Source organism: Thyridium curvatum (genome assembly GCF_004353045.1).
Source record: "Thyridium curvatum strain D216 chromosome Unknown NODE_110_length_109174_cov_86.414436, whole genome shotgun sequence".
NCBI classification, from domain to species: Eukaryota; Fungi; Ascomycota; class Sordariomycetes; order Thyridiales; family Thyridiaceae; genus Thyridium; species Thyridium curvatum.
This window is the reverse complement of record NW_022156865.1, coordinates 82,358-109,174: the sequence shown is the minus strand read 5'-3', so window position 1 is coordinate 109,174 and position 26,817 is coordinate 82,358. Positions and strand designations below refer to the sequence as shown.

Below are 26,817 nucleotides of genomic sequence, written 5' to 3'. Positions count from 1 at the left end.
GGGGAAGGCCGCCAGGGGGCCGCCGGCCCTTTGGGGTGGCCCTAAAGGGCGGTGTGGTTGGGCAGAGACAGCTCCACATACTAAATTTGCCCTGGGATTGTCCTTAGTGGACCAGCCCCTTCTGACACTAAATCGCAAGGCGACGACACCAACCATGGGGCCATTTCAGGGTCTGATCTTCCAGAAGGGATGGGTCGACAGGGGCTTACGTCACCGAGCATCGGGCACAGCCACCGACTAGCTGGGCGCCATCAGTGGCTCTGGCAAGGGCCAGAATCGTTATATCAACCCCGCTGCTCAGCTACAGTCAAAAGAAGGGGCCTAATATGAGGACAGGACTTACTTACTTGACGACTGCATAAACCCATTCTCGTTCTTACGATGCTGGCTTAGGATCACACTTCGCGGCATTGTTTAACTAGGACCAATCAATACAGAGCTACATCTATCTGCCTGCCATGTCGTTGATGAACATCGCCAAAAAAGGGTGGCATCCAGAGAAAGAAGGGACAACGTTCAAGAAGCAGGTGGTGAGTCTCTCTCCGGTAGAAAATGGTGCTATTTGCGGCGACCCAATCTGACGAGACGATTTAGACTGGCCTATGGAGGAAGGAGGAGGCGGAGGACCCAAAGGACCATGTATCGCGTCCGCTCTCGCAGTTGAAGGACCCGGCCTCATTCGGCCCACCACCCAGGCACGTCGCGGCCGGAGGATCACCAGTGGTCGCTACCAGCCAGAACCCTCCAGCTTACACAAGCCGCGTGTCTCCTGCCTTGCCTTCAAGGTCACAGCCTTCGGGTACTACGCCGTACGCTCAGGCAGCCCCGGAGCCAGAGGAAGAAGAGGAGCGGGAGCCGGTCCCTTATCGCGTCGACACGACCGGCTTGTCGACCTCACATCTGCCGCCGCCGCCGGTCAGGAGAGACGGCGCGGATGGCCGCACTCCATCTCCCCAAGCAGCAATGGCAGCTCGGCCAGGCCCGCCGCCCAGTCTACCGCCGAGGCTGCCCCCTCGCGCACCATCCAACGCAACGTCGGGCTCAACCTCGCCTGTTCGGAGCCCGGCCCCGGAGGCCTCTCGGCAAGGTTCATATTTCAACCAGGCAGCCGTCAAGAACCTGGGCAACGCCGGCATATCCGTTCCTGGCCTGGGAATCGGCAAGTCGTCAGGACAAGCGCCGGCACTGCCAGGCCGCACTCCATCGTCTGAGAGCACCGGCAGCTCGTCGCGTTTCGGTGGCGCGGCAACAGCAACTCATGTCAACGAACTGCAATCACGCTTCTCCAAGTTGGGCACCTCGTCATCCCCATCGGCTGCGCCGCCATCAGAAGGTACCAGCTTTGCGCAGAAACAGGCGGCGCTGCAGACGGCCTCCAACTTTCGCAAGGACCCTAGTTCCGTATCGGTCGCCGATGCAAGGTCTGCCGCGTCTACTATGAACAATTTTCGACAGCGTCATGGTGACCAAGTCGCCGCCGGAGTGAAAAGTGCGAATAGCTTGAACCAAAAGTATGGCCTGAGTGACAGATTAGGTAGTTCTGTCCCCGGAAGCGCAACAAGTCCTACACACGCAACCTCACAAGACACGAGCAACTCCAGCACAAGCCCGGCAGCGATGTTGGCAGCCGTCAAGAAAAAGCCGGCTCCTCCACCCCCAAAGAAGAAGCCGGGTTTGGCTGCGGCTGCAGCATCGGGGCAGGGATCAGATGGGGGGCCTCCGCCGGTGCCAGTCTCGACAAGACCGCAATTTTAACCGCAAATTGGAAGCTGGTGCTGTACATACAAGTGAGGGTCAGATTAGTTGACGGACTGCTAACAGAAGTACTTATCTACCCATCAAGCCCATCGGATTTAGGTAGTGGGATAGCCCTTCCGAGTTCCAGGGCAAGGATGTGACAAGGGTATTGATTGTTAAGATCGAGGTAGCTCCTGATGAACTTCCGTCAACTATTCAGACACCCACTTGACATAGAGGCACTAGGAGTGTTTACAGTTCATTATGACCTGCACTGCATCTTGTAAAATTATTCAAGAACGAGCCGAGGGAAATCATTTGAAGCCAGGAGAGGCCCTTCATCAACATCGTTATTCTAATGCAATTAGATGAATGACCATGGACCTGAACCAGAAAGCAGGATCAAAGTCCAGCATGGAGGTGTTGTTCTTCATGCTTATAGGCCAAAAAGAAGAGGCATGTACTTTTTTCTACCAACGAGGCAGCTAGAGGATGAAAAGTCCAGGATCGGCTCTCCATGCTTAGACCTTCGTCTCCTTAAGGCCGTGCTTCCAGACCATGATATAGGGAGTGACACCATCCTCACGATAGTTCAGGAGGACCACCCTAAGAGATAGAGATGTCAGTACAGTGTCGAAAATTGGCAGCAAAACAGGCGCATAGACTCACATTCCGTCAGGGTTCATCGACTCGCCAGTGTAGAACTCGTAGTCCTTGAAGTTGGGCAGCAGAGTGTCCTTGACGAACTTGGAGGCGCCCGTCTCGAAAGCCTTGACCTCCTCAGCGGACTTGCCAGCCTCCTGCAGGGCAGCCTTGACAGCCTTCATGTAACCTAGAAGAGCGAGCTCGTCAGCGGAATGACACGCGGCGATGCGAGGCGGGGTCACTCATGGTAGAATGCTTACCCTTGAGGTATCCCAGGAAGGACTTCTTGTCGAAGCTGGTGGACTGGAGACGGAAAGAGTGAACAATGTTGTTGACCTTGACCGCCTGGTCTTCGAGGGCCTCCTCAGCCTCCTCGGCGGAGGCGTTGGCACCGATGTCTGGAAGGAATCGCATGTTAGGACGGGCATTCACGCAGCAGGCTTGGGAGCGCCGCAAGTATGCGCAGGAACCAGAAACATACCGACTTCGACGCCACCCTCGGTGATCATGGCACAGTCGGCCTCGTAAACGATGTCGTCGACAAGCTTGAGGTCATAAGAGTCCGAGATAATCTCGTCTCCGGTGAGGATATCCTGTTCAATGCGGGGTCAATACCAATCCCTGTCAAGGGCAAATCTGGAGGCGATCCGGGATCAGGCAAGGTACATACGGTGTAGATGATCATCTTGGCGGTGGTCTTGAGGACAGGCTCTGGTCGGGGAAGGTCTGGAGAAGGGTTTGGGCAGGTGGTCGGCGATTTTCAGGGAGGGCGCTGGTTAGAGATGCTGAGGCCAGTCGAGATTTATACCACGTTTGAACGGGAGAAGAAAAAAAGTGGGAGGTTTGTTGCCATGGCGGGGCTATCGAGGCTAGTACAAAGTAGTGCTAGCGGGGAAAAGCAGCAACAGCAGAGTCTTTTGTCCAATCAATCCCGTTTCCTTGAGCTGGGAGTACAAGTAGACCAAGGCAGGTGCAGCATTGAACCTACAGGCTTGTCCTGTCTCTTCTTGTATTTCACGTGGAAGGAGGCAAATTTGAGGGCGATGATGGGGATGCACCAGATTGAGGTGCGTTAGGTAAGCCACACCTCCTCGAATTGATCACCTACATACAACTTCATGGCAACCCGCGGGAAGGAATTGCCTAGGTAGCTATGGATCGGGATAGCCAGAATGCAATGAGCCTGCAATCTTTGCAGAGTCTGAGAGTCATGACTCTAGTAGGGAGTGCTCCTCGTGCATGTGAAATGCGTTCAAGCAAGCAGGATGGCAATGAGTATACAACTCCAATCATGGTGAACAGGGAAACCCCTCCAACAATAGAGATATCCAGTGGTTCGAGACTTTGCATACCCAAATTCCAAGAGTGCCCTGTTGTTCGGCCCATTTTGGGGGTGTTTCGCGGTGACGACCAGCTGTCAGTGGTCCGATGTGGTGGCGACTTTTGCAACAGGAGACACCGGAAGGCCGGCTGATCTAGCAAGCGAAATTGATAAGATCGAGCCAAAGCCCGAGAAAGGAGACTCAGTCCACTGAGACTGGCCGAGAGTCAGGCACTTTTCGCTCTTGGCCTCTTAAACGTCGCAGCTCCGTCATCTCCGGCGGGCGAACAAAAGCTTTCAAACCCTTCATTTTCTCTCATTTGCCATACTCATTCTTCTAATCTGCTCTGCTCTGCTCTGTTCTACCGTCGACGCTCCTTTGACACCACCCAAGATTCCGGCTCAATTGCTATTTACTGCCTCGCGCCCATAACGACAAGCCGGTCATGGTGAACTTTACAGACTTCAACACCATGGCCAACGCAACGGTCGCATCGGACTTACCTCCCTTGCCCTCATACACTCTTTCACCCATGCCCGACCTGCTGCCATTTATTTCCGACTTCTGGCTCGGTCTGCTTCTCCCTGTCGCCGCCTACTGGGCGCTCTCCATGTTCTTCCACGTCCTCGACGTCTACGATCTCTTCCCACAGTACCGACTCCACACTCCCGACGAAATCACGTCGCGAAATCATGTATCGCGTTACGAAGTGGCACGCGACGTCATCATCCAGCAGGTCATTCAGGTCGCTGCCGGCGCTCTCCTGACCGTGCTCGACCCGCCGCAGATGATTGGCAAGGAGAACTACGATGTGGCGGTTTGGGCAACTCGTATCAGGACCGCGCAGCGAGCTCTGCCCGCCCTGCTCAACTTCCTGGGCTTGAACGCCGCGGCCATCTCCAAGAACATGTCGGCGTCGCATCCGCTTCTGGCCGGTGCTCTCGCCGGCGGTCACTATCCCTTCCTCACCACGTCTCTCGACGGCATTGCCAGCACGCCTACCTTTGCCAACTGGGAGATCATGTTCGCCAAGGCCATCTACTATGTCTTGATTCCCACTTTCCAGCTTTGGTTCGCTGTTGTCTGCGAAGACACCTGGCAGTACTGGTGGCATCGGTTCATGCACACCAACAGGTGGATGTACAGTAAGTGACCGCAGAAGCAGAAGCGACCTCTTCCGCGTCCTTGTGTCGTGACCCATGCTGACTGACTCGGCTCCCAGCTACGTTCCATTCCCGGCACCACCGTCTGTACGTTCCCTATGCCTACGGTGCCTTGTACAACCACCCCTTCGAAGGCTTCCTCCTCGACACGGCCGGTGCGGGCGTCGCCTATCTGCTGTCAGGCATGACCCCTCGCATGAGCCTCATTTTCTTCACGGGCAGCACGATCAAGACGGTGGACGACCACTGCGGATATGCCCTGCCGTGGGATCCTCTGCAGCGAATCACCAGCAACAACGCGGCGTACCATGATATCCACCACCAGAGCTGGGGCATCAAGACCAACTTCTCACAGCCTTTCTTCACTATCTGGGATCGAGCCCTGGGGACCATGTGGAAGGGCGACGCAAGCCTTCGCTATGCCAGAGATCGCGCGAGCGCCGTCAAGAAGGCATCCGCGGCCAAGTCCGAGTAGACTGGACCGCGAAAGGACGGCGTGTGCGGCGGATGTCTCCCTCACCCTCACCTTTGCTTTCATAACATTCGCTTCCTTGTATTGACTACTTATGTTCTTTTTTAATCACGAGGGATACGATTCTGGATTGCGGGAGACAAAAAGAGACAGCTTCCAGCGGGACGATCAGGCATCAGGACGGCGTTGTGTACAAACTCGGAATTTTCTTTTGTGGGCGCGGGATTAACCAGGCGGCCTCGGTGTTCAATGGCGGTGTCTTTATGGCCAGAAGCAACTCACTCACTCCTCCAACGGGGAGAAGTACACATGTGAAGACTTATCGGTGTTGAGCCTTCTGAAGCGTGGACTGCCCGACATGCCAGACTTCTGGTAAGGCTTCCCGTTGAATAATACATAATTTACCTGAACAAGTTCTGCAGTATATTGTGTGTTGACTTGTTCATTTGCTTCTCTCCTGTCATCGTCTTGCCCAGGCGAAGGGGTTCGGAAAGCGTGAAGAGGTTGTTGTCGCTGGAGTCTATCTCACGGGAAGGCAGTGGTCATATGGACCTGGGGAGGAAATTGGTACCTGGCAAACAAGTTGTGCACTAGAAAAACGTAGCTCTCGTGGAACACATGATCACAAAGAATACGTGCGTATCTCGAGGATCGTAACCTCAGAGATGGACCAGCGACGATGCAGGAAAAATAGTGACATGTATCAAATTTCTTTTGATGGGGTGATGGTGCTAAGAGAGAAGGCAACTTGAGCAGAAGCACAGGCTGCCCGGGATATATATCCTGTCCTAGGAGCACTCTGGTGACATACGACGCAGGTGTTGAAAGCGCAAACCACTCTGTAGAGGCAGCGACGGCGTCTTAATCGCCTCTCGACAGATTGAGCGCGTGCCCATGTCCAAAAACCCTGGATGTAGAGAGTTACATAAGGGTACCTTTACCAGTAACTACCTCAGGAAGCAATGAGAGAAGCTATGCCTGAAACGCCACCGTAGGGACAGCTGTGGCCGAGGAGGGTGATCACCATTATGGAGGTACCGTACCCGTGAGAACGCTTATGAAGGGCAGGGCTTATGAAGGGCAGGGCTTTCTGCCTGCCTACCTCTTTTTAAGCATCGTCGCAGATTTGTGCATTAGGACAAACTATTCGAGAGGACTTTGAAGGAATTCACATTGCAGTAGTTGCACCCCGTCGGCGCGGACTTGCCCAGGTGGATTGGGTCCTCAACGGTGGAGCCTGGTGCTTTTGGGCTGGACCTTCAACCTTCGATGTTCTCGTTCAAGATTAACAATCGACCCACTGGCCGGGAGGATCATCCCCCTGACCTCTCTCTTTTGCTTTGCCTTCCAGAAAGAGAACAATGCGGCGGCTGTGACGTTGATCGTAACGCAGCGAATACCGAGTCCTGAAACGCAGACCCGTCCTGTGCATGAATGGCCCCAGCCCTTCCTCCGTCCTCATTGCATTGCCATCATGTCAGCGTTCAGCTTCTCGACTTCTCAAGCCACAGGTGCCTCCGGAGGAGTCCTGCTGAGCAGAGGAGTGGAGCACGCCATGGCCGACTCGGTCGCTGGGGAAATTGCACGTTGCCAGGGTCGTGAGAGCTAATGGACTTGCAATCCCAACATTAGCGCGGGCTCCTGAACAGCATCCTGACGTGACGGCCCGATGGTCTGGAGGTACTTGGAGGATCGAGATTGACTGATCCCGACCGGCTCCGGAGAATATCTTTTTCATCCATCCTTGCATGCCTGGGGTCAATCAACAACAGGGCTGAGGCACTGATGTGGTGACAGGATACCGATCAGACCGACATGCAGCCCGATGGAGCTGTCTGTGTTTACTGCAACCTAATCAACAACTGCCCGCACAGCAACAAAGTGGTTGCAGCACAGCCAGAGGCATGAAGCTTTAGTGGCGCTGTGGTTGAAGGCGGGCGGGAAGCGCAGCCGTCCCAGCAGGGTGGAGCGCATATTGACCCTATTGACCAGGGGTCAGAGTGGCTTCTTGTTCGCTGAAGCCAATCGCAAGGCCCGGACAGCGCCAGACGCCGCCGGCTTTCCTGGAACTCGCCAGGGTGAAAGGGCTTGGACGACGTGCAGCGATGCAGAACCAGGGAAAGCTGAGACGCTGCAGATCGGAGACGAGCTGCAAGACAATTGAACCCTGCTTACGGCCTGCTCCTCCACTCGCTCTGTCCCAAGCAAGCCACTCAAGCCATTCGGTCACTTCTCCATGCCAGCCAGACGCGAGTGACTGACCCACCAGCAGGACGCTCCTTGGTGTCGGCGTCGGGGTCAATGCTCACGGCATTCCCGCACGACCCGACCAAAGACCAAGCCCACGCCGTCGTCAGTCTTGATCAACAAGCGCGAAGTGACAGGCTGCCTGGCCTGGCCTTGCCTGACCTGATCTACGGAGCAGACGTATGGATTCTACGAGGTACGAAGTAGGGAAAGCAAAAGGGAGAGCAAAGAGAACAGCAAAAAGCCCGAGAGGAAAACAGGGAAAATGCTGCGTCCTCTAGCGCCAGAACTATCGACGTTGCCATGTTCATTCCTGGCTGGCAAGCTGGTCCACGTCATTAGTCGGAAGCTTAAGTGACGATGGAGGTTGCACGTTGCCCAGGGCCACACCTCAGTTCAGCTGGTATGGATTCCTCTCAAGGTTTCGTATGGGATGGGTCTGTTGTGTACCTGACTACGGAGCAAACGTATGTATTCTCTCCTCTCTCTCCCCCATGGCTGGTTGAAGGTGCCGAGTCGAACTCCATCTTTCAGCCCGCATGTGCTTTTTGATGTTGTACGTATGCGTAAAAGTACTTACCTACATATCTAATGCAAGTCTGACTTGCCCATCCAGTCCGCACTCCGGCAGTGGGCGGCAGTGCATGGATACACGGCTTTGATGATCGTCAAACCCCATCATTGATCACCATTGGATACCTGGTCGGAGACCATTTCGCGGCCTGTTCTCTTAGTTGACCCGACGTCAGACTCCTCCCATCTTTTAACAGCAGGTCCTGGCCTTCCCGTGCTCTCCGCAGGCATCGTGGCTCTCCCCTATCCTCACCGTCTTCCAATCTTCAACATTCCGCTGGTCGCCATTCCATCTTGCTTCACTCACCCCACGAAACTAAACATTCACTGAATCCATCCTCTTTGCCGGAAAGATCGCCCAGTGGAGAAGACACAATTAATTTCCCACATGGCTGCATGGTCTGAGCACGCTGGGCGGTATTAGTCCAGTCTCAACGTTGACCAATCTTGGGGCCAGTCCTCCCTATTTGACGTCTGTTGCGAGACAAGGGTCCCCTTCCCTCTGCCGCCGCGTCTTTCGCATTGAGTGTTAGTTGATTCAGCCCCGTTCGTCTCATCTCCTCCACGAGGAGCCACACTGCTTATTTGCTTATTCTCTTGCAAGTGGCGCCTGTAGGGGTAGGGTGAGAGCGGAGCTTATTACTGAAATACATCACCGACCCCAGGACCTCTGTCCCAGCAGACTGTTCCCCGGATCTGGCATCCATATTCTTACAATCCCTTCTGTTCGAGCCATAGGACACTGTCTCGCTATCCTTCTTCCAATCCTCGGAGCGCCCGAATACTCCAACATTGGCACTCTCCTGGCCCGGTATCCGACTGGTCCTGGACGCTGTCGACTCTCTCTACCTTGGACATTGTGAACTCGGCTCTGTGCAAACCGCATCCGCGACTAGCAACATCTCGACCACTTGCTCGATCCCATTATTGCACCTCAACCTGCATTGTCATAGACTGCGGATATGTCTTCGAGGTAACGAGGACGCTCTCTTGTAGAGAGAGCTTATGCTACCGATACCGATTGTCTGTGATCAAGATCAAATTCTGGTGGCGAGCTCAGCTTGCCCCTGACATATATCAATATGGATCCGACTACCACGCTTTTCACATTCATGCTGTGAGTTTTGTTCATTTACCAGTCATAATAAGCAATCTGTGATATTTTCCCCTTGGCGGCACACATTACACTTTTCCTTATTCTCTTTTCATCCCGGCAAATCCGTTCCGCTTTGCCCGAATGCAGGCCCTTCCTCGTCTTATATTCCATTTCTGCTTATGGTCTCTCCCGATTACGGAACGGAGATAGGTTGTCCAAGGGATTGCCAATGCCACACCAACAAAAAGGCACCCCTGAGCAGAGGAGCAAGTTCTCTCTGATCATTTGCCAGAAGGGGGCGTGTCAGGAAGAAGGATCTGATGGGGTAATTATCCTTATGCATGGGTTCTGGGTCCCATTACCACTTCACCTCCTACCACGTCAGCGCCAGACCCATTTCGGGTCCCATCATGTAACCCAGCATCCCGAGGTAGCCCTACGGGACGGTACAGCCCTCGCTAAACCTCGTGGAAACCCCTGTTCTTACCTTCCGTCGGCCGCCATTCGATCGTGCTCGCGACTTAATCATGAAGGACGAGGCTAAATGAGGCACATGGGTCTCCGCGTCAGCCAGCTCAGCAGGCTGGCTGATCGAGATGACCCCCCCGGGCTGTTCGATCCTTGTTCAAGATGCTGGCACATATCTTGTTCACGTTGCCTGCCGTACAAGGGCCAGTATGTTGACAACAAACAAATAGGCAGACGCATCCCTCCATCAACTCCGTCCACCTCGTCGGTTCCTGGGATAACTTCTCTAAACCCTACCTTATGGAACGTGACTCACGGCGATCTAGAGGTCAGTGGCGTGGATGTTACACCTTTAAGGATATAATGTGCGACGGCCACGACTCTACGATAGCCAAACGCGACGGTGGCCTCAAAATGGGCGAGACGTACTACTTCTACGTGAGGCACCATGTCCCCTTGGTGGACCTCGCGGCCTCGCTTGCTGACACAGTTGCAGTACGAGCTGGATGGCGCCACCGAAACGCATGATCCATCACAACCCTCGACCACCGCGTGTCCGTTCTTGCCGGGTCAAACAGTCAACACCTTGACAGTCCCGATGGAGCAGACCCTACGGACGAGGAGTGCATCTCTGAATTCGTTGCGAGACGGCGACTTCAAGACCATGGACCCTAAACACAAATTTGTAACACCAAGGCCGCCGCCACCTGTTCCCGGCCTCGCAACCCTTCGACCCGAGACCTCACCACACAAGCGTCGCAGTTCACGTTCAGTATCACCCCAGTGGAATCCGAGAAGCCTGTTCAAGCGGAAGTCCAGTTCTTCCTCGAACAGCAGCTCGACAGAGCCATCGGAGTCAGATGAGCCTCGGCCTGTATCGCATGCGGGTTCCTATCAGGCTCGGCCATCACTTGCAAGCAGTCGCCCCGCGATGTTTTCCGCAGAGTCGCTCCATCGCTTCCTCTCCGACAATTCATCGGCGTCTCAGCGACCTGGTAGCATAGATTCCAAGGCGGCCTCGAAAGTGGCCATCCCAGAGGACATCGCCGAGGAGGAGGACGACGCGAACTTTGCCGGCACTTCCATCTCGGAGACGCCCTCCTACATGGGGCTTTCACCACCCCCTCTACAGCGGAACTACTCGTCGACAACTATCCTGCAGCTGGCGTCGAGGGTGCAGAAGAGCAAGAACGACTCGCAGACGACGATCGAGCCGGCCTCTTACTTCGAAGCCCCGACGCGCGCAGCGCCCGAACCGCCACGGCCATCTACCACCGAACTACACATCCCCATGTCTCGTTTCTCCATCTCCACCTCGTCCTCCCGAGCGACTTCGCCTCTGACCTCCGCCTCGATAGCCTCTACGCGCTCGCCCGACCCAAACGAGCCGCCCTCCATCTACCACTCCGAGGAGGAAGAGGACGACCCCGTCTCGTCGTTTGACGAGGATCGGCCGCCCTTCCTCCCGTCCCTTAGTTACCTGGTCGACGCCGGCCACAGCCGTCAAACTGCCGGCCAGTCCTCCTTTGGTGAGAGCTGGACCGCCGCATTCTCGGGCTACAGCCTGCCTCGGTCATCTGTCGACGAGGATGTGGCCCCCAAGGCTGTGGGTAACGCCGTCATGGGCTCCCCTGCTCTGATTTCTGCCGACAGCACAGAACAGATGCCCGTCGGCAACGGCTCGCTTCTGCCTGCCGACGCCAGCAAGTCTTCGGGTTTGGACGACCTGGTCAACGAGATGGGCTGGCTGGCGGGCGTGATTGGCGGCAAGGGCGCCTAAACTATGTTGCAATCACCGCAACAACCGAACGACTCTCCGTCCTATCTCTTCTACGTTTCCTTCAAGTCACTGATACCATTTATTCTTTTTCTACCTGTTCATTCTCGGGGTAGCACAGAGGCTCCCCCTGTGTACAACCACAACACTTTTACCACTTTAGACGAGGAACCTCTTCTCTCTTTTTTCTGTTCCTTGGGACTATGGATTTTATTTTGGCTCGGTGGACGTATGATAGATGGAACAAGACTTGGGAATTCGGCATTATTTCCCTTCGTCGGCTGGCGATAAAGGATCGGCATCAGTTATACCCCCTTTTTTCCTTTTTATTTCATGGTAAGGGACAGTGAAATGGAAGGGCAACGGGATTGGTTTCTCTTTCAAGGATCGGGGGAGGTTTTGACGTGATCCAATGTATGAATCATAGCAGAGCATGCGACTGTCCGTGCCTGTCACGCATAGATGAGATTGGCAATTTAACTCTTGTTGCTTTTTCGTTATTGTCAAAATATTTTTTTTGCGCAAAAAGGAATCCCATTCGTCGTCTTGGGGCATCCGCGCTGGGTCAAGGGGTGATGAAAACACCGATGTGCTGGGATTCGACTTTATCCGCTTTTCTCTTCTCTCCTCTGATAATGAATGAGTCCGAAATGGTAATCTCCATGTCCAGGATAGACCCTTGCATGTACATACGTGATGTGCCGTCAGCCCTATGCTTGCATGCATATTATTGACAGGGGGTGTGTGGGTGGGTTTGCCAGTGTGTCATTTCTCAGCCTTTCTTCCCCTTCGTAACGACCGGGCAGCCCATGTGGTACAGAACGCTGCAGGCTGCCGCTGTCTAGCTGATCTGGATCGGAAATCCCATCGGCAAGGATCGTAAGACATGCTTGTCTTTGAAGTTTTTTGTGCAACGTGCAAGGTTCACAAAGGATCGTAAAGCTGAGAAGCATGGCATTCTGAGCCGGATATTTTGAGGTCTGAATGCCATCAGGCACGTCCTTTCATTCGTTAGGGTATCGATCGTTACTAGCACGTCTCTTTATGATAATACATTTGAATACACACCACCCTCGTGCTCGAGGCCGCTTCATGCTGTCTGTGGCTCCGGCTGGGTAGGTTGCACGCCCTCCATCGGCTCTGGCTGCTGGCCGTCGGCCGCATTTCCGTCCCGCGGCGGATCTTGCCCTCCCTGCTTTACCGTGCCACCAGTGTCTGGTGCGGGTGTCTCTGCTGGCATAGCAGCCGGTATCTCCGGGGCAGCATCTGCCTTCTTCTCATCCGCTGCCGATGTCGTAGTTGACGACGCTTGTTCGGGGGGCGGAGCCGCCGGCGCAAGCTTTGCCTTCTCTGCTGCTTCTTGCTCCGCCTTCTTCTTGCGCTCCTCCTCTTCCGCTTTCTTCTTCGCTGCCTCTTCCCTCTCCTTCTTCCGCCGCTCGTCTTCCGCCGCGGCGGCGGGTCCCCCCATGAACCGAACCGGCACCCCTCTTGCTGCCGCGCTGCCAGTGCCTACCCACGCGCCGATGAGCTGACTCCATTTATATTGCCCACCATGGAGCTTCTGAATCTCCTTGTAGGCGTAACTGTTGTAGTACGGCAGGCCTGTCTTTGGGTCCCGATAGCGTGCCGGATGGTTGGTGATGACACACAAAGGGGCATGTGCAGGTTCTAACAGGAGAGTCAGTTTGAAAGACATAAATCACCAGTGTGACGCATTGCGGTGCAACTTACTTCCGATTTTGCTCATCTTGCGACCGAACAAAATTTGTGTCTGCACTGTCTTGTCCTTTATAGCATCCTCGTCGAAATTCTGCAGGATGATACAACTCCGTGTGATCTTGCCGTCCATTGGGAGCTCCGCCTCTTTCGCAGCCGATGCAGGATCTGTTGTGGGCGGCTCGGTGGATTGGATTTCGTTGTTACTCTTTGCAGCTTCAGGCTTGTCTGCCACACTGGTACCTGTCGCCGTTTGCGGACCTTTCTGAGGCTCTGGAGCCTGGACAGGTGAAGTCTTCACATTACCCGTAACAGCAGCTGGAGTGACGGCGGGAGCCGAGACTGGAGCTGGAGCTGGAGCTGGACCCGGAGCTGGCTGAGGTGCAAGCATTTGCTGGGGTGTCGGAGGTGGCGGGGGCGGGCGCGGCGGAGGTGCCATGGCCATCGCGGAAAGAGTACTGGGAGATTGCGATGGCGGAGCGAGGGGCGACGGTGTTTGAGATGTGTTTGGCGCAGCCAAGACGTTAGACTTGCCCCCTCCCATGGAGGTCAAGCCTAGCATGGGTGTTGAACCATCCACCATGTTCGGAGGCGCGAGCATGGAGGCCGGGCGAGCCAGGACACCGGAAGGAGGCGGCCTCAGAGCACCGGGGCTTGCCATGGCTGGCGGCGCCATCGGTGACGGGGCTCCTATTGGCCGAAAGACAGCGTCCGTCGTGTGAAACGAGGGAGCTGCTAGGCCGGGGGCCGCCAGGCCTGACCTGTGTTCAATTGTCGCAGGCAACGCCGGCGCTGGTGGAACTTGCAAAGGCTGTGCCGGAGAAGGAGGGGCCAGTGTAGGAACAAGCGTCGCGCTTGTGTTTGTTGTAGGCAATGTAGGGCTTGTCTCTGATTGTCCAGGTTGTGAATGTAACTTGGGATCTACTGCCTGAGGGGGTGTGCCATCATGCTGAGCAGTCGGTTTTGAGACAACGTCAAGTTTGGGTGCATCAGTGTCTAAAGACTGAGGTCCGGCTTGTGTAGATTGGAGTACCTCCGTCGTTGCTGATGCTGCGGGTGGTGCTGTTGCATCACTTGGAGTATTTTGGACCGCCTCCTTGAGCGACTCTTGTGTCGCCTCCTTTGTTGGCTCCTTTGCAGGTTCGTCTGCAGGTCCCTTTGCAGAGTTCTCCTTTGCAGATTCTGGGTTCGGGTTCGCCACCGGCAACGCGCTTGTTACATTGTCCGGCTGACCAGGGTCGGGGACAACAGGAGGCCTTGGCCCATTTTCGGCCACTTTCTCAGCTTGCTTTCCATCGGCATCCTCCATCTTCACGTCTGGAGCCGGCGCTTCCTTCTTTGCATCCTCTGCTTCCTTTTGCGCTTGTGCTATCGCTGCCGCAGACTGCCTCTTCTTTCTGGGCGCTTTCTCCTCCATGGATACCATTTTGCCAAGATGCTTCAGCATCTGTTGAGCACCGGTACCGCCCTCACCTGTGATGTCGACAACGCCGCTCCAGAAGGTCACGACGGGCCCTTCGAGTGTCCGATTATACAGCGCCGCGATCTTGGCCTGCCTCTCTTCCTCCCGCTGCTTCTCTGCCTCTTCCCACCGGTTCAGACTGTTTGCGTTGCGACTCTCGACGAGCTCGGCCTCGGCTAGACGCTCTGCCTGCGTCAGGGGGGGTCGTTTGTTGGCTTCTGCCTTGCGGGCCTTGCGTTCCATGATCTCGAGCTGCCGCTTCCGACGCGCCTCACGCTCTACCATTTGCTGATGGAGCTGAACCTTGCTGATCCGCGTGGTCGACCGTTCCGAGGCACGGGTTGGGGCGTCGGTGACCGACGGCAGCCAACTTGCTCGCTCGCTCTTCTTCTTAGGACGAGGCTTCGGCGCCTCGGACGCCGCAGAAGTCGAGCCTCCTTTACCGGCGGCATCAATCCTGACCTTCTTCCGGAATTTGGCGGGAATTGCTTCCTGCGCTTTTCTCTTCCTTGCCGCCAGTTTCTTCTCCCGCTCTCTTCTCTCCAACTCTTTCTCTCCAGCGAGGTCGTCATCCTTGCCATCATCCTGATCCTCTTCATCGGAACTCGAGTCCATCTGGACGTCAGATGCATCATCCTTTTCAACGTCGGTGAAACCTTGGTCGTCCTCGTCTTCGGCAAACAGCAGCTCTAGGTCGGAGTCCTCGTCGGCGCGTTCCTCGTTTGCCAGCATGCTTTTCATCCGGTTCCCCGCTGTTGCGCGTTTGGCTCGTCCTGTTGCAAGCCATTCTACCTGCGTTTGCTCCTCCGAGTCGGAGCCGGAGCCGCTGTCGGACGCGCTGGAAAGCTCGGACGACTCATCCTGCTCGAGTGCTCGCGGTTCGTCGTCTGCAGACGCCATGTTGTCGCGAATCACAGGCGCCGTGTGCCGAAGACGGCACAATGGAGTCAAATTCGGATCTTTGCTGAGAGTCTACATGTGAAGGCTTAAGGGCTGCGTTGGTCAAAAAGGCATCAGCCCCTGCGGTATGACAAAGACGCGTGGTGGCGTGTGGAATTTTTTAGATGCATCTTGCAGGTGCTAAGGCTGGGCAGTTCGATACTGGATTCTTTCATCTCGGCCCCTCTGAGCGACCCCCGGAAATGGTGGAGGTTACAGGGTGGAGCCACTAAATGTCAGCCTCCAGCTCGCGGTCAGGGAATATACGGACCACGCGAGCTACCTCCAAAATTCGACTATGTGCTGAATAGGATCAATCTTATGAAGTTCATCAATGTACTTTAATGTCTACGAGGCGTATTTTCAGATAAATTACATGAAATCAGTTGAAGAAATATCGATCTGATGCCTCATTATCTATATAAAACGAATGCCATGATATGTGCCTTTCCTAAAGCTACATATTCACCTCCTTAGGTAATGTACTTCGGTTGTGATGCCAATGATCGCTGTTCATCAATCCCCAACGCCAAATGGACCAATCGTGGGCCGTGTGTATCTTGCAAAGGTAAGTAACTATATCAAATCGGAACAACTGGAAACTCTAGATTTCCACTATCTCCTGCGTGTCAACATGGTCTCGCTCCTTGCACCACCCAAACCAAGAGCGATGTGTACACTTCCCTTTCGATGGAGCGGACTGCGTTGTGCTGGCGGTCGGGGAGGCGGCACTGGTGGGTGCCGAGGGTGCTTCGGTGATCTCATGTGATGTCGTTGGGCTCACTGTGAGAGTCTTATCGTTGCAACCCCAGAATCGCCCAGGCGTTTCGCAGGTGGTGGTTGGAACAGTCAACGTTGTTGTGGCCGTTGCAGTAGGCACGGTGGTTGGCGATGTGACTGGTGCTGACGTTGTCGTCGTCTTGTCCTTGCATCCGAACCATCCAGGCGTTTTGCAAGTCGAAGTCGACGTGCTAGTTGTTGTCGTAGTGGATGTCGTCTTGCCAGTCGTGGTTGTCGTTTCGTCCAAGCAGCCCCACCAACCGGGTGTCTTACAAGTCTCTGTCCGCGTCCGGGTCTTGGTCGTGGTGGAGGAGCGTGATGTTGTCGTGCTCTCTGTCCCATTGCTTTCGTACATCTTCCAATTGGCACAGTCCCGGCATTCCGGCGTATACTTGCACTCAGGAACGGAGTCGTACTTGCGCAGGATGTCTTTGATGACCGTGTGGATCTTATGAGTGCCGATGCCCACACGCCAACCGAGGTCTGAGACAACATCGTAAACGCATTCGTAGCCAGTGTGGCAGGCCGTCTCTAAGGCATATCCGGCATACGAGCACGACGCGGTGGCGCCGTTGCACGTGCCCATATACACCGGGTCAGCCGTGTGGCCAAAATGATACGTGCCGGTGTATTGTCGAGTTTGTGGGTTCTGAGGGTCTGAGCCTGGCGGCACTGGCAGGCCTAGACGTCCAGCAGCCAAAGCCTCGGGAACAGCCTGAAATGTGACAGCGGGAAGTCCGTAGGTAAGGGCCAGAAAGGAACCGACGGCGCCACCAAGGGAATGCCCCGTAAGCCAGATGTTGGAGTCGGGGTAGAGCTCTGTGACGTTTGAATACAGCTCACGAGCAGCCATGTAGTAGCGATTCTCCTCACGCAGAGCCTTAGAGACGCAGGTAGTGTTGCAACTGTACGTCCCCGTAGCACAGTCGCAAACCTGTCGGTAGGTCCACTGGCCTTGCTGACCACAGCAGCAGCTGAAAAACAGGTTATCATTCTCCTTGTCGTTTGTAGTCGTGCCATCTCCATCAAACACAGCCAGCGTCGTGCCTTTGAGACCAATGACGATGGTTGAATTGGTCTCATCGGCGAAGATATGTCCCCGCAACCCGTCCGTTTCCCATCCAAAGTCAGCACTCTTGTTGTAGGGCTGCCCAACTTCGAACCAGTCTGCGTTGTCGGGTGTCTCAACATAGGCATTTGAGGTCATGTAGGCCATGTTAAGAACGGTGTCCTTGTCGGTAATGTCCGGTGATGGCACATCGTCAACCGTCCAAGCGTCGGGCGAGAGTACGGAAACGTAGCCTCTTTCTCGGGCCAACGCCACCATAGGATCAACAATACTCGGCCGTCGATCCACGAGCCTCTCGATCCTTTGCGCGTGACTCCTTGCTTTCAAGACGGGTAGCTGCTCCCGGCCAGAACCGTCTTCTGCTGCAATCCAGACCTGGGCATCTTTACTTGAGATATCCTTCCTCCTGTGTAGCTTGGGGTGCTGATAGGCCCCGTGATGGTAGATGTGGCGGAGGGTCTGTCTCATTGTTCAGTCAGTGGCCCAAGATGAATGCTTGGGGGAAGCGAGTGCTGGGTAGTGGCGACTACTCACAAAGGTGTGGTCTGCGGGGGCCGGAGGTTCTGGCCGCAGAGGATGCGAGATGGGTTCTTGAGGAAGAGGAAGAACCACTTGCTCGGAGGCTCTATCGTGGCCCCAGGCGCTGACTGGAGAGGCAGAGAGAGCAAGGAAGGATAGGAGGGCATGGGCTGTGACTCTGCCAGCAGAAGTGCACCCCGTGGACCCTTCTTTCCACCGGGGAACCATGACGGCTGATGCAAATAGGAAATGGCAAGCCCGTGGCTGCTAGGCTTCGGATTGAAAAAGGAACCAAGGAAAATGAGACTGAGGAGAGAGATTAGGAGAGTCGAAATGATGGCTTGTATCGTTTGTTGTTGTCGTTGGGATGGAGGTGGATGGGGATGAATGAAGACCGGAGTCGGCTCATAGCTGGGTGGCACCCCGCGGGCTTATCGGGTGCCTGGTATGACAACATCAGTGTCGGGCCTTAGCGCAGCTAGTGGGCCTGGGGCGTGGCATGAGACGCGTTTTCCAGTGGTCATCAGTGGCTCCTTTGTATCGTCAATTGATAGCTGATAAAGAATCCACTACGACCCTCAGCTCTGCACTAACAATCTCTCAGTCTCGGTACCTCAACCGATTCCATTGCCCTTAGCATGTGACCCTACCATGCACCACCCATGACATGGACTCGCCTCTGCCAGTCAAGATGACCAGCCCAGTTCCATCTTGTGCTCTGGCAACCAACTGATTTCCTGGTCCCTGAGAGGTTTGATACGGCGGAACTGCCCACTCCAGAAGCAACCGCCATCAATAAAACAAAATTTCTTCTTCCAAGATTGCTAAGAGTCAAGACAAGTTGAGGGGACCGATGGATCAACAGGACCCAGGCTAGCTATCGGACCCCCCGCTAAATACGCTACAGCTACTGCCTCAAAGCGGAGACTTAGGAGGTTCTTGTTAGCACCAAAACTTCCTGATAAGATACCCTGATCTTACATGACAGGTAATAGCTGTCGCGGCAGACGGAATCTCCAAACCACCACCCGGAGCACCCGCACCGAAGCTTCTTGCAATCTTCTTGAGCTCTTTCATGAGCAAGCGACAACAGACCATAGAATTATACACTTTTTTTACTTTCTCGCTAGAACCCTGCGTTGTTCTGTATCCTGTCCCGGCGACAAACACCAAAGGAATAATCTGGTAGCAACACTGAACCCTCGGGTCCAACTTGGCTGTTGCAACATCCCTCCCATTAATATAACCCGAGTTTCAAGACTAAGCGAGCGTCTTCATGCCCGGACAGCTCTGATACCACCAGACTAGTACTGTCTCCCTATTTCCTCTTTCTTGCTAAGATTCTGTGTCGTGCAGCTCTTGTCCTCTCTACTAGAGCTCACCATTACCTCATAGTCAGCGTGCATCCGCAGAGAGGTCCCATGGCACCAACGAATACCGGGAGAAGCACTGCTGGAAAACGGCCAAGTCCACGCAAGTCCTCATCAAATACCAGTTCCCTTGAGCAGGTCACAGGTGGTATTGGAAATGTCCAGCAGAACGGAGCTGTGGGAGACACAGCTGTCCAGCAGGGACTGCAAAATGACCAGGAGAAGCTGGAGCCTGCAGACGCTTTCGAGTCTAACGATGGAGAGGATACCAATGAAACACCTAGAGCTTCTGTCGACCTGGAGGATCTACCAATCGAGTTGATCGGCTTAACAGACAGGTATGTTCGCTCGAGCTTCTCAAGCTTCTCTTCAAGCTCGCTAACCCCCTTCAGCTTCATAGAGTCACTCTCAGCAAAGGTCCATCCAGCCCCTGCGAATATCGACAATGTCTCCCGATTATTCCAAGATTTCTACGCCCAAGCAGCAGCACATATTAGCACCCACATCGCCGCCTTAGCTACTCGCCAAACCCGTGAGCATCCAAGACCACCCTCTGCTGGCCCGCGAGCATCGGCCGCTAGTCTATTGCGCGCAAAGGCTGCATCGATAGGAAGCAAGGATAAGCCGAAAACACCACCGGCGAAGCCCGATGTGGAACATCAAATGATCACAGCCGAGGAGCTGGCGGAGAGGAAACGAGCTCGGAGACAGCTGGAACAGAAGCGTGGGCTGTACGAGGAGGCTGTGGAAAGGCGATTGTGCGAAGGGATGTACGGCAAGATTTATAGGCATCGCAGTACACAGGACGAAGCACAAGACGACAAATTACGATCAAAGACGGCAGCTCTAGCAGTGGTCGGGATAGGCCCCCTGGATCTTGGCGTCGAGCTTTGGGCGCCGACTGACTCGACAGAGGAGGCTTTGGAGAGACAAGAGGAGGTCCGCAAGTGGCTTGAACCAGCACGCAGAGAACTGATGGAGATGAATAACTCGCGATACCCTCTCGGGAAGCTCAATCGCCTGAAGGCCGCCCACAAGAGCATCGTCGACACTTTGTCTCACTTCCACCCGTCTTCCTCGGCGGACGAGATCATGCCCATGCTGATCTACAGCTTGATCACCCTGCCGCCTGATCACTTGAGCGTTGTGAGCGATGTGAACTTTGTTCAGCGCTTTCGATGGGAGCAGAAGCTGGAAGGGGAGGCAGCGTACTGCCTTACGAATCTCGAGGCCGCGATTAGCTTTCTGGATAACGTTGACCTATCTACATTGAGAGCTGATGAGCCGCAGGCTGGTCCGCCCAAGAACACAAGTTCACCGGGCTCGCCCAAAACAGAGACTTTCCCGCCAGCATACCAACCAGGTATCACACCGGCAGCGCAGAGTACAGCCGAGACGAATGCCAGCATTGCATCAGGGCTCAAACCTACGACCTCTCCAGCAGGCATCCGCGCCGCCGTGCAGCTGCGTAATCGCCGACTTAGCGATTTGGTGAACACACCGGCACAGGCATTTGGTGCAGCCAGCGACGCTGTGCTCAGCTCAGCGGATCAGGGGCTGAAAAATATCGGCAACAGTCTGGGCGACAGCTACAAATTCTTCCTCGGCAAACTGCGCGAGCGCTTAGACGCGCCGACTGCAGAGACAATCGTGCCGAAGACACTAGACGATGCGAGGAAACTCATCAGCACGCCGCCGCCCCAGGCCTTTGATGATGAGGGTTCCGTAAGCGGCGCAAGCTCGGTACACACTCCGGACGAGCACCACACGGGCTCGGGCACCCGAGAAGAAAGGATGCTGAGTCTGATAAGCGGCAAGAAGGCCTCTAGAGACCACAGTGCGGACAGCTCGAGGAGCAGCGTGACCAGTGGCTCGAGGAAGGTCGCTTTTGCAGGGGAAGAGCCGGCCAAGAGAGACGGGGGCACTCCGGCACCAGGAGCAACCAATCCAGCACTGATCGACTCAGTGCGTAACCTCGGCAACTCCTTTAACCCAATATCAAGATTCTCGGGCGGCATGAACATGATACGTGGTTTTGGACGCACGGCGTCCACGCCAGTGGCCCCAACCGTCAAGGATACGGCGTCCACCGCTGCCAGCAAGGGGTCCGCTGATGGCGGTGACCTTGCATCGGTACGTATTTGATCATCACTTTGCCTGAGCCATTGGCCTCCGATAGCGTTTCTGTGACTAACCTGCCTTTGAAGGCATTCCCCGACATCGCTGCTGCACTGCCGCCAAAGCCGCAGATCGCTCCGCCGAACAAAAGGTTCATGGAGCTGCAGAACCCGGCCGACCTACGCCTGGGGGAGGTTCTCGAGCTCCTTAGAGACTACAGGAGGCTGGCAGGCGCCTTGAAAGACATGGATGCGTTTAAGGAACGGTGAGGCCTGGTCTAGAGCGATGGACGGACAGTGGTCGTGTATCTTGTCTGTGCCGTACTATTTGTGTTTGACACGGTCACATTATCACGATTTGTTGCACCTGGTAAGAGAAGAATGAGAGATGTTGGCATCTTGATCAGTGGCATTATACTGGCGTTTACAGCGATTAGGACATCAGGCAGGGTCAATGCCCATATCTTGATGGAAAACTTCAGATCAAAACTAGGCATAGATATAGAGGCTACGGGGTTGATTGGCAATAGTTTCGATGATTTTATCTTCCTGGTCTTGGAAATCTATTCCTTGACTTATTTAATATCCTTTTGGTCCGTCTCTGCCCTTGGCCTGGTAGACAAATGAAATGGGGTATGTTCTCTTCTGTGTGGGGGGAGAAATGCTGCAAAGGTCACCCAAAACACCAATCTGCAATGCAATGATGGAAAACCTCTCCCCTCCCGTACAGACCGAGGCGAGCAAAGGGACAGGCAAACTCGCTTGTCCTATGCCGTCACTTTTGATGGTAATAGTTGTTAAACAAAATAAAGGCGAAGGGGGCGTATATACTCTGAAAGGGATGGAGAAGGAGAGACTGATAAGTGCGAGGCGAACGGCAACTATTAGTGAATGCCATTCGCTTTGGTTGGCGACTGGCTTCTCTCGTCGGCGATGAGCTTGTCCATGAAGGCAATGTAATCGTACTGCGGCTGGCCCCTGTCTTCGGCCATGTCCGGTCCGGTATGGGGCGGGATGATCTCAACCAGCTTGTCAATGACCTCGTCCGGCACAAGGGAGTGGCGCAAGTCCATCTCGGTGACATATGGCTTGCCGTCTGCAACCTCGCGGAAGGACTGGAAGACTTGCTCAGCTGTGTTCTGGTCCTCGGTCACGTCGACCATGAAGCGGATGAACTGCTCAAAGGTGACCCTGTCACGCCCATGAGCCGTCTCCACAAAGTACTCGTGCATCTCGTCCTCGGAGAAGACGAGTCCCAAGGAAGCCAGGGCCGCGGAGAACTCGAGCTCCTGGAGGGAATTGGAATCGTCCCGGTCAAAGTGACGGAAGACAGACTCGAACTCCTCGAGCTGGATAGGGGTGAGGTTGGTCATGTTGCGAGCGACCATCTGGTTGTCGAGGAAAGACAGTTTCTTCGACACCGATGACTTCACAAGGCCGAGTTCGTAGCAGAGCTCGTCATAGGTGTAGGTGGTGAAGTCGTTCTCCTCAATGTTGGCTTCTTGGCACTTGACGTCGACAGCAGCGATAGCCTCGAGATACTGGTCAAGAGGCGGCAAGTTCTCGCTGAGTTTGCGTACGTGGTGTAGCTGGTCCTCAACATCACCTTCCAGTCCAGAGATGGCGAGCTGCATAGTATTGAGGGCGAGCGCGAAATCGTTGGCCTTGTCGGCAAAAGATTTGCGCAGGGCATTCTTGATGCTGTTCACACGGTGTCAGTTAGTACCAGATCATGGAATATTGGCATGCAGGGGAGCCTCTTACTCTCGAATGGTCTCGTTGATCAATTGGCCCCTCGTCATCTCCATCTTTGCGAGGCTGGCCCACTCCGACTCCATGACCTCCAGTCGCAGCTCGGCCGGTGGCTCATATGGCCTGAGCCGGTAGGTGCCCAACTTTGTCTTGATATTGCCGAGTAGTGTCGCCAGTTCGCTCTTCTCAGCGACCCAGTCCCTCTTCTTGCCTCTCTTGTATGAGGCAAAGGCGTGGGCTTGGGCCTTGGCGTCTGCATACGTCCCTTGGAACGTCGCAGCCTGCCATTCCTGCATCTGCGCCCTGATGTGTTTCAACAACTCTGCCATCCTCCTCTCATAGGCGCTCTGCATCTCCCATGCGCCTTGCATATTGTTGACAAACTTCTCGACTCGACGGCCCGCGTTCTCAACCTTCTCCATCTGCGAGAAGGCGTGGAACCAGTAGGCGATGTATGTCATCAGACTGCGCTCGTCTGGCTTGGCCACATCGCAGACATCCTCCACATCGAGCAGTTTGGGGATACCGATCTCCTTATGAGCGATATCAAATGCCATCTGCATGTTGCCCCGGTGGTCGGACTTGTCGAGAGCGTCATAGTCTATCAGATCCGGTCGGTGGATATCCAGAAGGGCGCAGAACGCCAATCCGTCATTCCAACTGGCACTGAAGTCACGGACATCAACCTCATCGTAGCAGGCGGTTTTCCGTTGACACCACAGAAGCAGGCCTTCCTTTGCCGTCATGCCCTCCTCGTTGATGTCACTGATGGTGAATCGTAAAATCAGAGTCCATATGAGGCCCAGAATGATCTTCCTGTTGCCATCCACCACGTCTTCAGCACCAATGTTGGTCATCTGAATCCCCCTAGACTTGACAAAGTCGAGCGCCAGGTTGGCATTCTCGAATCGCTGCACCCGAAGCTTGGGCTTGGCGGCATATCGACCCAGGGATTCACTGGACAGGCATTCTAAAAGATGGATGAGGATGACCTTTCCGAAAAAGAACCTGTCAGTTTTTGTCTTCGCTTTTTTTGCCGCGCCAAACTCGGGGTCAATACTCACGCCATCGCTGAGGTCCTTGACCAGGTCGGTCACCTCGAGGTTCCTCTCCTGGATCTTGGTATTGAGCCACTTGGTAAAAGTCTTCTGCTGCACGGTGATCCACCGCTGCTGCTCTGCAAACGCCATCCTCGTCAGGCCCTGCTCATGTGGCGGCTCGGTGGCGGAGAGGGCGTCTTGGGGACTGGCGCCGACGGTGCCCCGGTGGAACCTCTTTGACCGGGGCCCCTCCTTCTTCTCCCTGTTGCTTCCGAGGGCGAGGCTCGTCGATCCGGAGCGCTGGAGCCGGGCCGCATGCAACTGCTTGGCGTCCCTCCGGCTGCGAGTGAGGGGCGGCGAGTGGTCCTGCTGCTGCTGCTGCTGCTTGTACTGGAGCGGAGATGTGGCTACCGAGTAAAGGGAGGAGGCGGTGCTGATAACAGATGCCCGGCGCGAGTCAAAGAACGAATCGGCGTCCCTGTCGCTGCAGTCGGACGCGGACGCAAACGATGCAGTAGATTGCAAAGAGACGGAGTGCGGCCTCTGCAAATATTTCTCGTTGGGTGTCTTGGGCAGGTTGTCGTTGAAAGAGCGAGTGTTGACGTCGTCGTCGGCGGCGGCGGTGATGGTGGGAGCAGCAGTAGCGTCGTCACCGTGCGAATGTAAACAATATGCAGGGAACCTTTCGCTGGACCCTGCGTTGCCGGGCAGAGTGTCCGGGCCGGGGTGGTAATTCCCGTTTCCAGGGCCCTGCTGGGCGCCCACAGTGCTGTTCTCCACCGCCATTGTCACTACCGTCGTCTGCCGTTAGCGCTGTAGCTGTGCCCAACCCAAACCCGACGAGTCCCGCGCGCCTTGTTGATTGGCGCTAATTGACAGAAGCCGAATAAGAAGCGAATCGTGGGGTTCGCTTGCGATCCCTGCTCGTAAGTTGAATAGAAATGAATGGATGCAAAGGACGAGAAACAAAATGAAGGGCGTCAAGCTCAAGAGAATTACACAAATAAAAAGATGGAATCTACCAGAGGCAGCAGCTCAACTGGTGAGAGTAAGAGGGGATCAAACCAGACAACCTATATCCAAGCGAAAAGGGGAGTGTCTGTCTCTTTAACAGAGGCAAATGCATCAAGAGACGAAACACTTCGCCAGTGGGAATGTGGCACCGTTTATCATGCAATCGTCTACGTAGTATAGGGACCAGGCAGGTTGGCAGGAACTCAGCTATCCTATGAGGCCATCCTTTCAGACAGCATCAGGCGCCGAGTATCATCAATGGAGCCTGAAACACGCTCTTCCGACCCGCGCTCAAGGGCTCGATCCACAGGCAGTTGTGCCCGAAACAGCTGTTCTGTGACGTGGTTGGCCCATCCGTACCCTGTCGAGAAGAGTCTCACAGCCTCCAAGCCCACTTCGTCGACAATGCACGCAGGGCTACCCCCAGATTTCGAGTCTCATCCAGCCCATTTAGGGCGGAGGTTGCCAACGATTGGCACAGGGGCTACCCTTGTCTGTAGCTGTTCTTGTCTATGGGGTTCGAGCGAATGAGCATTGGGTGGTCTTGAGTATCAAAGACTCAGCCTTGGAGCTTTTCTCGGGCTTGATGTTCCAAAGACTCGATCTGACCCTCTGCCACTTGAACTGGGCGATAATCATTGCGGAAAGCCACACATGAATCCCCAGAAGGGATTCTCCTTCATCTTCCAGGATTGTAACCTGTTTTCTTTCAGGCAATGAATGTAGTCGACGTGGAGGTGTTGGCTCGGGAGGGTGTGGCAGCTTTGCATAATGTGCGTGGCCCGCCCAATGCAACGGCATGTGCATCAACCAACCGGCTGGATTTAGCCCCCCCTATTCTTCCCCTATTTTTGAGGTTTCAGTCACGGCTTGGCCTGTCTTTCGAATCCTTCCATCCTCTGTCGAAATGGGATGAACTAGTCGTTCCGTCCCGGCTGGCAGCATGCTCTGTAGATCTGCAACCTGAACCTATTGGACTGCCCCTCGCGGTTCAGTGGGATGATCGAAGGAGGTATGTTCCGGCGGCTCGATACGTAGGAATATCCTTCTTATTAGTCACGGCCTGGAGAAACGCAGTTTCAATTTGGACGGAAGTTATGTGTGAAGAGGGCTTGATGGGCTGGCCATCTCTAAAAGAGTCCGCCTTTGGATGGCCTATGGCTTCCTTCAAACAAGGCCTTGGAAACCTAGATATTCTTGCCCCGTGGAGAGAGCTGTCATGCTGGGGAGTCGAGCCACGCACCTGAGGTTTATGTGTAAGTGATACTGTGTGACTGGAAATGGGGAACACTGTCCTCTCGTGTACCGACAAGGAACCGTTCGTACCGCGTCGATCAGGTTCTGAATCCCAGCAAATCTAAACGGGTAGTTTTTACGCGTTACAGGAGTACAGAGTACGGATACCGCTTGACATGGAAAAGTGGAAGTCTGGCTGGGATGGCTCATAGTCAAGTCATCATGTCTAAAACATCATGCTGGCGAATGGGCGCTAAACTAGCAGTTTGCACTATTCCAGAGGTGGTATTAAGAAGTTGCCGT

The 26,817-nt window shown here is 54.8% G+C and overlaps 8 protein-coding genes across 8 annotated transcripts; 4 read left to right on the top strand and 4 right to left on the bottom strand.

Annotated features, from left to right (window-relative positions):
• Positions 1–458: 458 nt before the first annotated feature.
• Positions 459–1,755, top strand: E0L32_011586 (uncharacterized protein; the record flags this gene model as incomplete). Its single annotated transcript, XM_031134332.1, has 2 exons — positions 459–530; positions 595–1,755. 2 exons carry the CDS (start codon positions 459–461, stop codon positions 1,753–1,755), a joined length of 1,233 nt encoding a protein of 410 aa, XP_031000259.1.
• Positions 1,756–2,258: 503 nt separating this feature from the next.
• Positions 2,259–3,067, bottom strand: E0L32_011585 (uncharacterized protein; the record flags this gene model as incomplete). Its single annotated transcript, XM_031134331.1, has 5 exons — positions 2,259–2,343; positions 2,407–2,569; positions 2,643–2,780; positions 2,864–2,975; positions 3,053–3,067. The coding sequence occupies 5 exons, from the start codon at positions 3,065–3,067 to the stop codon at positions 2,259–2,261; spliced, it is 513 nt and encodes a 170-aa protein (XP_031000258.1).
• Positions 3,068–4,176: 1,109 nt separating this feature from the next.
• On the top strand, positions 4,177–5,342 carry E0L32_011584 (uncharacterized protein; the record flags this gene model as incomplete). Its single annotated transcript, XM_031134330.1, has 2 exons — positions 4,177–4,849; positions 4,927–5,342. 2 exons carry the CDS (start codon positions 4,177–4,179, stop codon positions 5,340–5,342), a joined length of 1,089 nt encoding a protein of 362 aa, XP_031000257.1.
• Positions 5,343–9,241: 3,899 nt separating this feature from the next.
• Positions 9,242–11,503, top strand: E0L32_011583 (uncharacterized protein; the record flags this gene model as incomplete). The annotated part of the gene is made up of 3 exons (XM_031134329.1): positions 9,242–9,276; positions 9,954–10,161; positions 10,220–11,503. The coding sequence occupies 3 exons, from the start codon at positions 9,242–9,244 to the stop codon at positions 11,501–11,503; spliced, it is 1,527 nt and encodes a 508-aa protein (XP_031000256.1).
• Positions 11,504–12,590: 1,087 nt separating this feature from the next.
• On the bottom strand, positions 12,591–15,578 carry E0L32_011582 (uncharacterized protein; the record flags this gene model as incomplete). Its single annotated transcript, XM_031134328.1, has 2 exons — positions 12,591–13,168; positions 13,232–15,578. The coding sequence occupies 2 exons, from the start codon at positions 15,576–15,578 to the stop codon at positions 12,591–12,593; spliced, it is 2,925 nt and encodes a 974-aa protein (XP_031000255.1).
• Positions 15,579–16,221: 643 nt separating this feature from the next.
• E0L32_011581 (uncharacterized protein) lies at positions 16,222–18,213 on the bottom strand (the record flags this gene model as incomplete). The annotated part of the gene is made up of 2 exons (XM_031134327.1): positions 16,222–17,925; positions 18,001–18,213. The coding sequence occupies 2 exons, from the start codon at positions 18,211–18,213 to the stop codon at positions 16,222–16,224; spliced, it is 1,917 nt and encodes a 638-aa protein (XP_031000254.1).
• A 1,193-nt stretch (positions 18,214–19,406) lies between these two features.
• On the top strand, positions 19,407–21,742 carry E0L32_011580 (uncharacterized protein; the record flags this gene model as incomplete). The annotated part of the gene is made up of 3 exons (XM_031134325.1): positions 19,407–19,693; positions 19,748–21,488; positions 21,563–21,742. 3 exons carry the CDS (start codon positions 19,407–19,409, stop codon positions 21,740–21,742), a joined length of 2,208 nt encoding a protein of 735 aa, XP_031000253.1.
• Positions 21,743–22,356: 614 nt separating this feature from the next.
• On the bottom strand, positions 22,357–25,050 carry E0L32_011579 (uncharacterized protein; the record flags this gene model as incomplete). Its single annotated transcript, XM_031134324.1, has 2 exons — positions 22,357–23,173; positions 23,237–25,050. The coding sequence occupies 2 exons, from the start codon at positions 25,048–25,050 to the stop codon at positions 22,357–22,359; spliced, it is 2,631 nt and encodes an 876-aa protein (XP_031000252.1).
• Between the last annotated feature and the right edge of the window lie 1,767 nt (positions 25,051–26,817).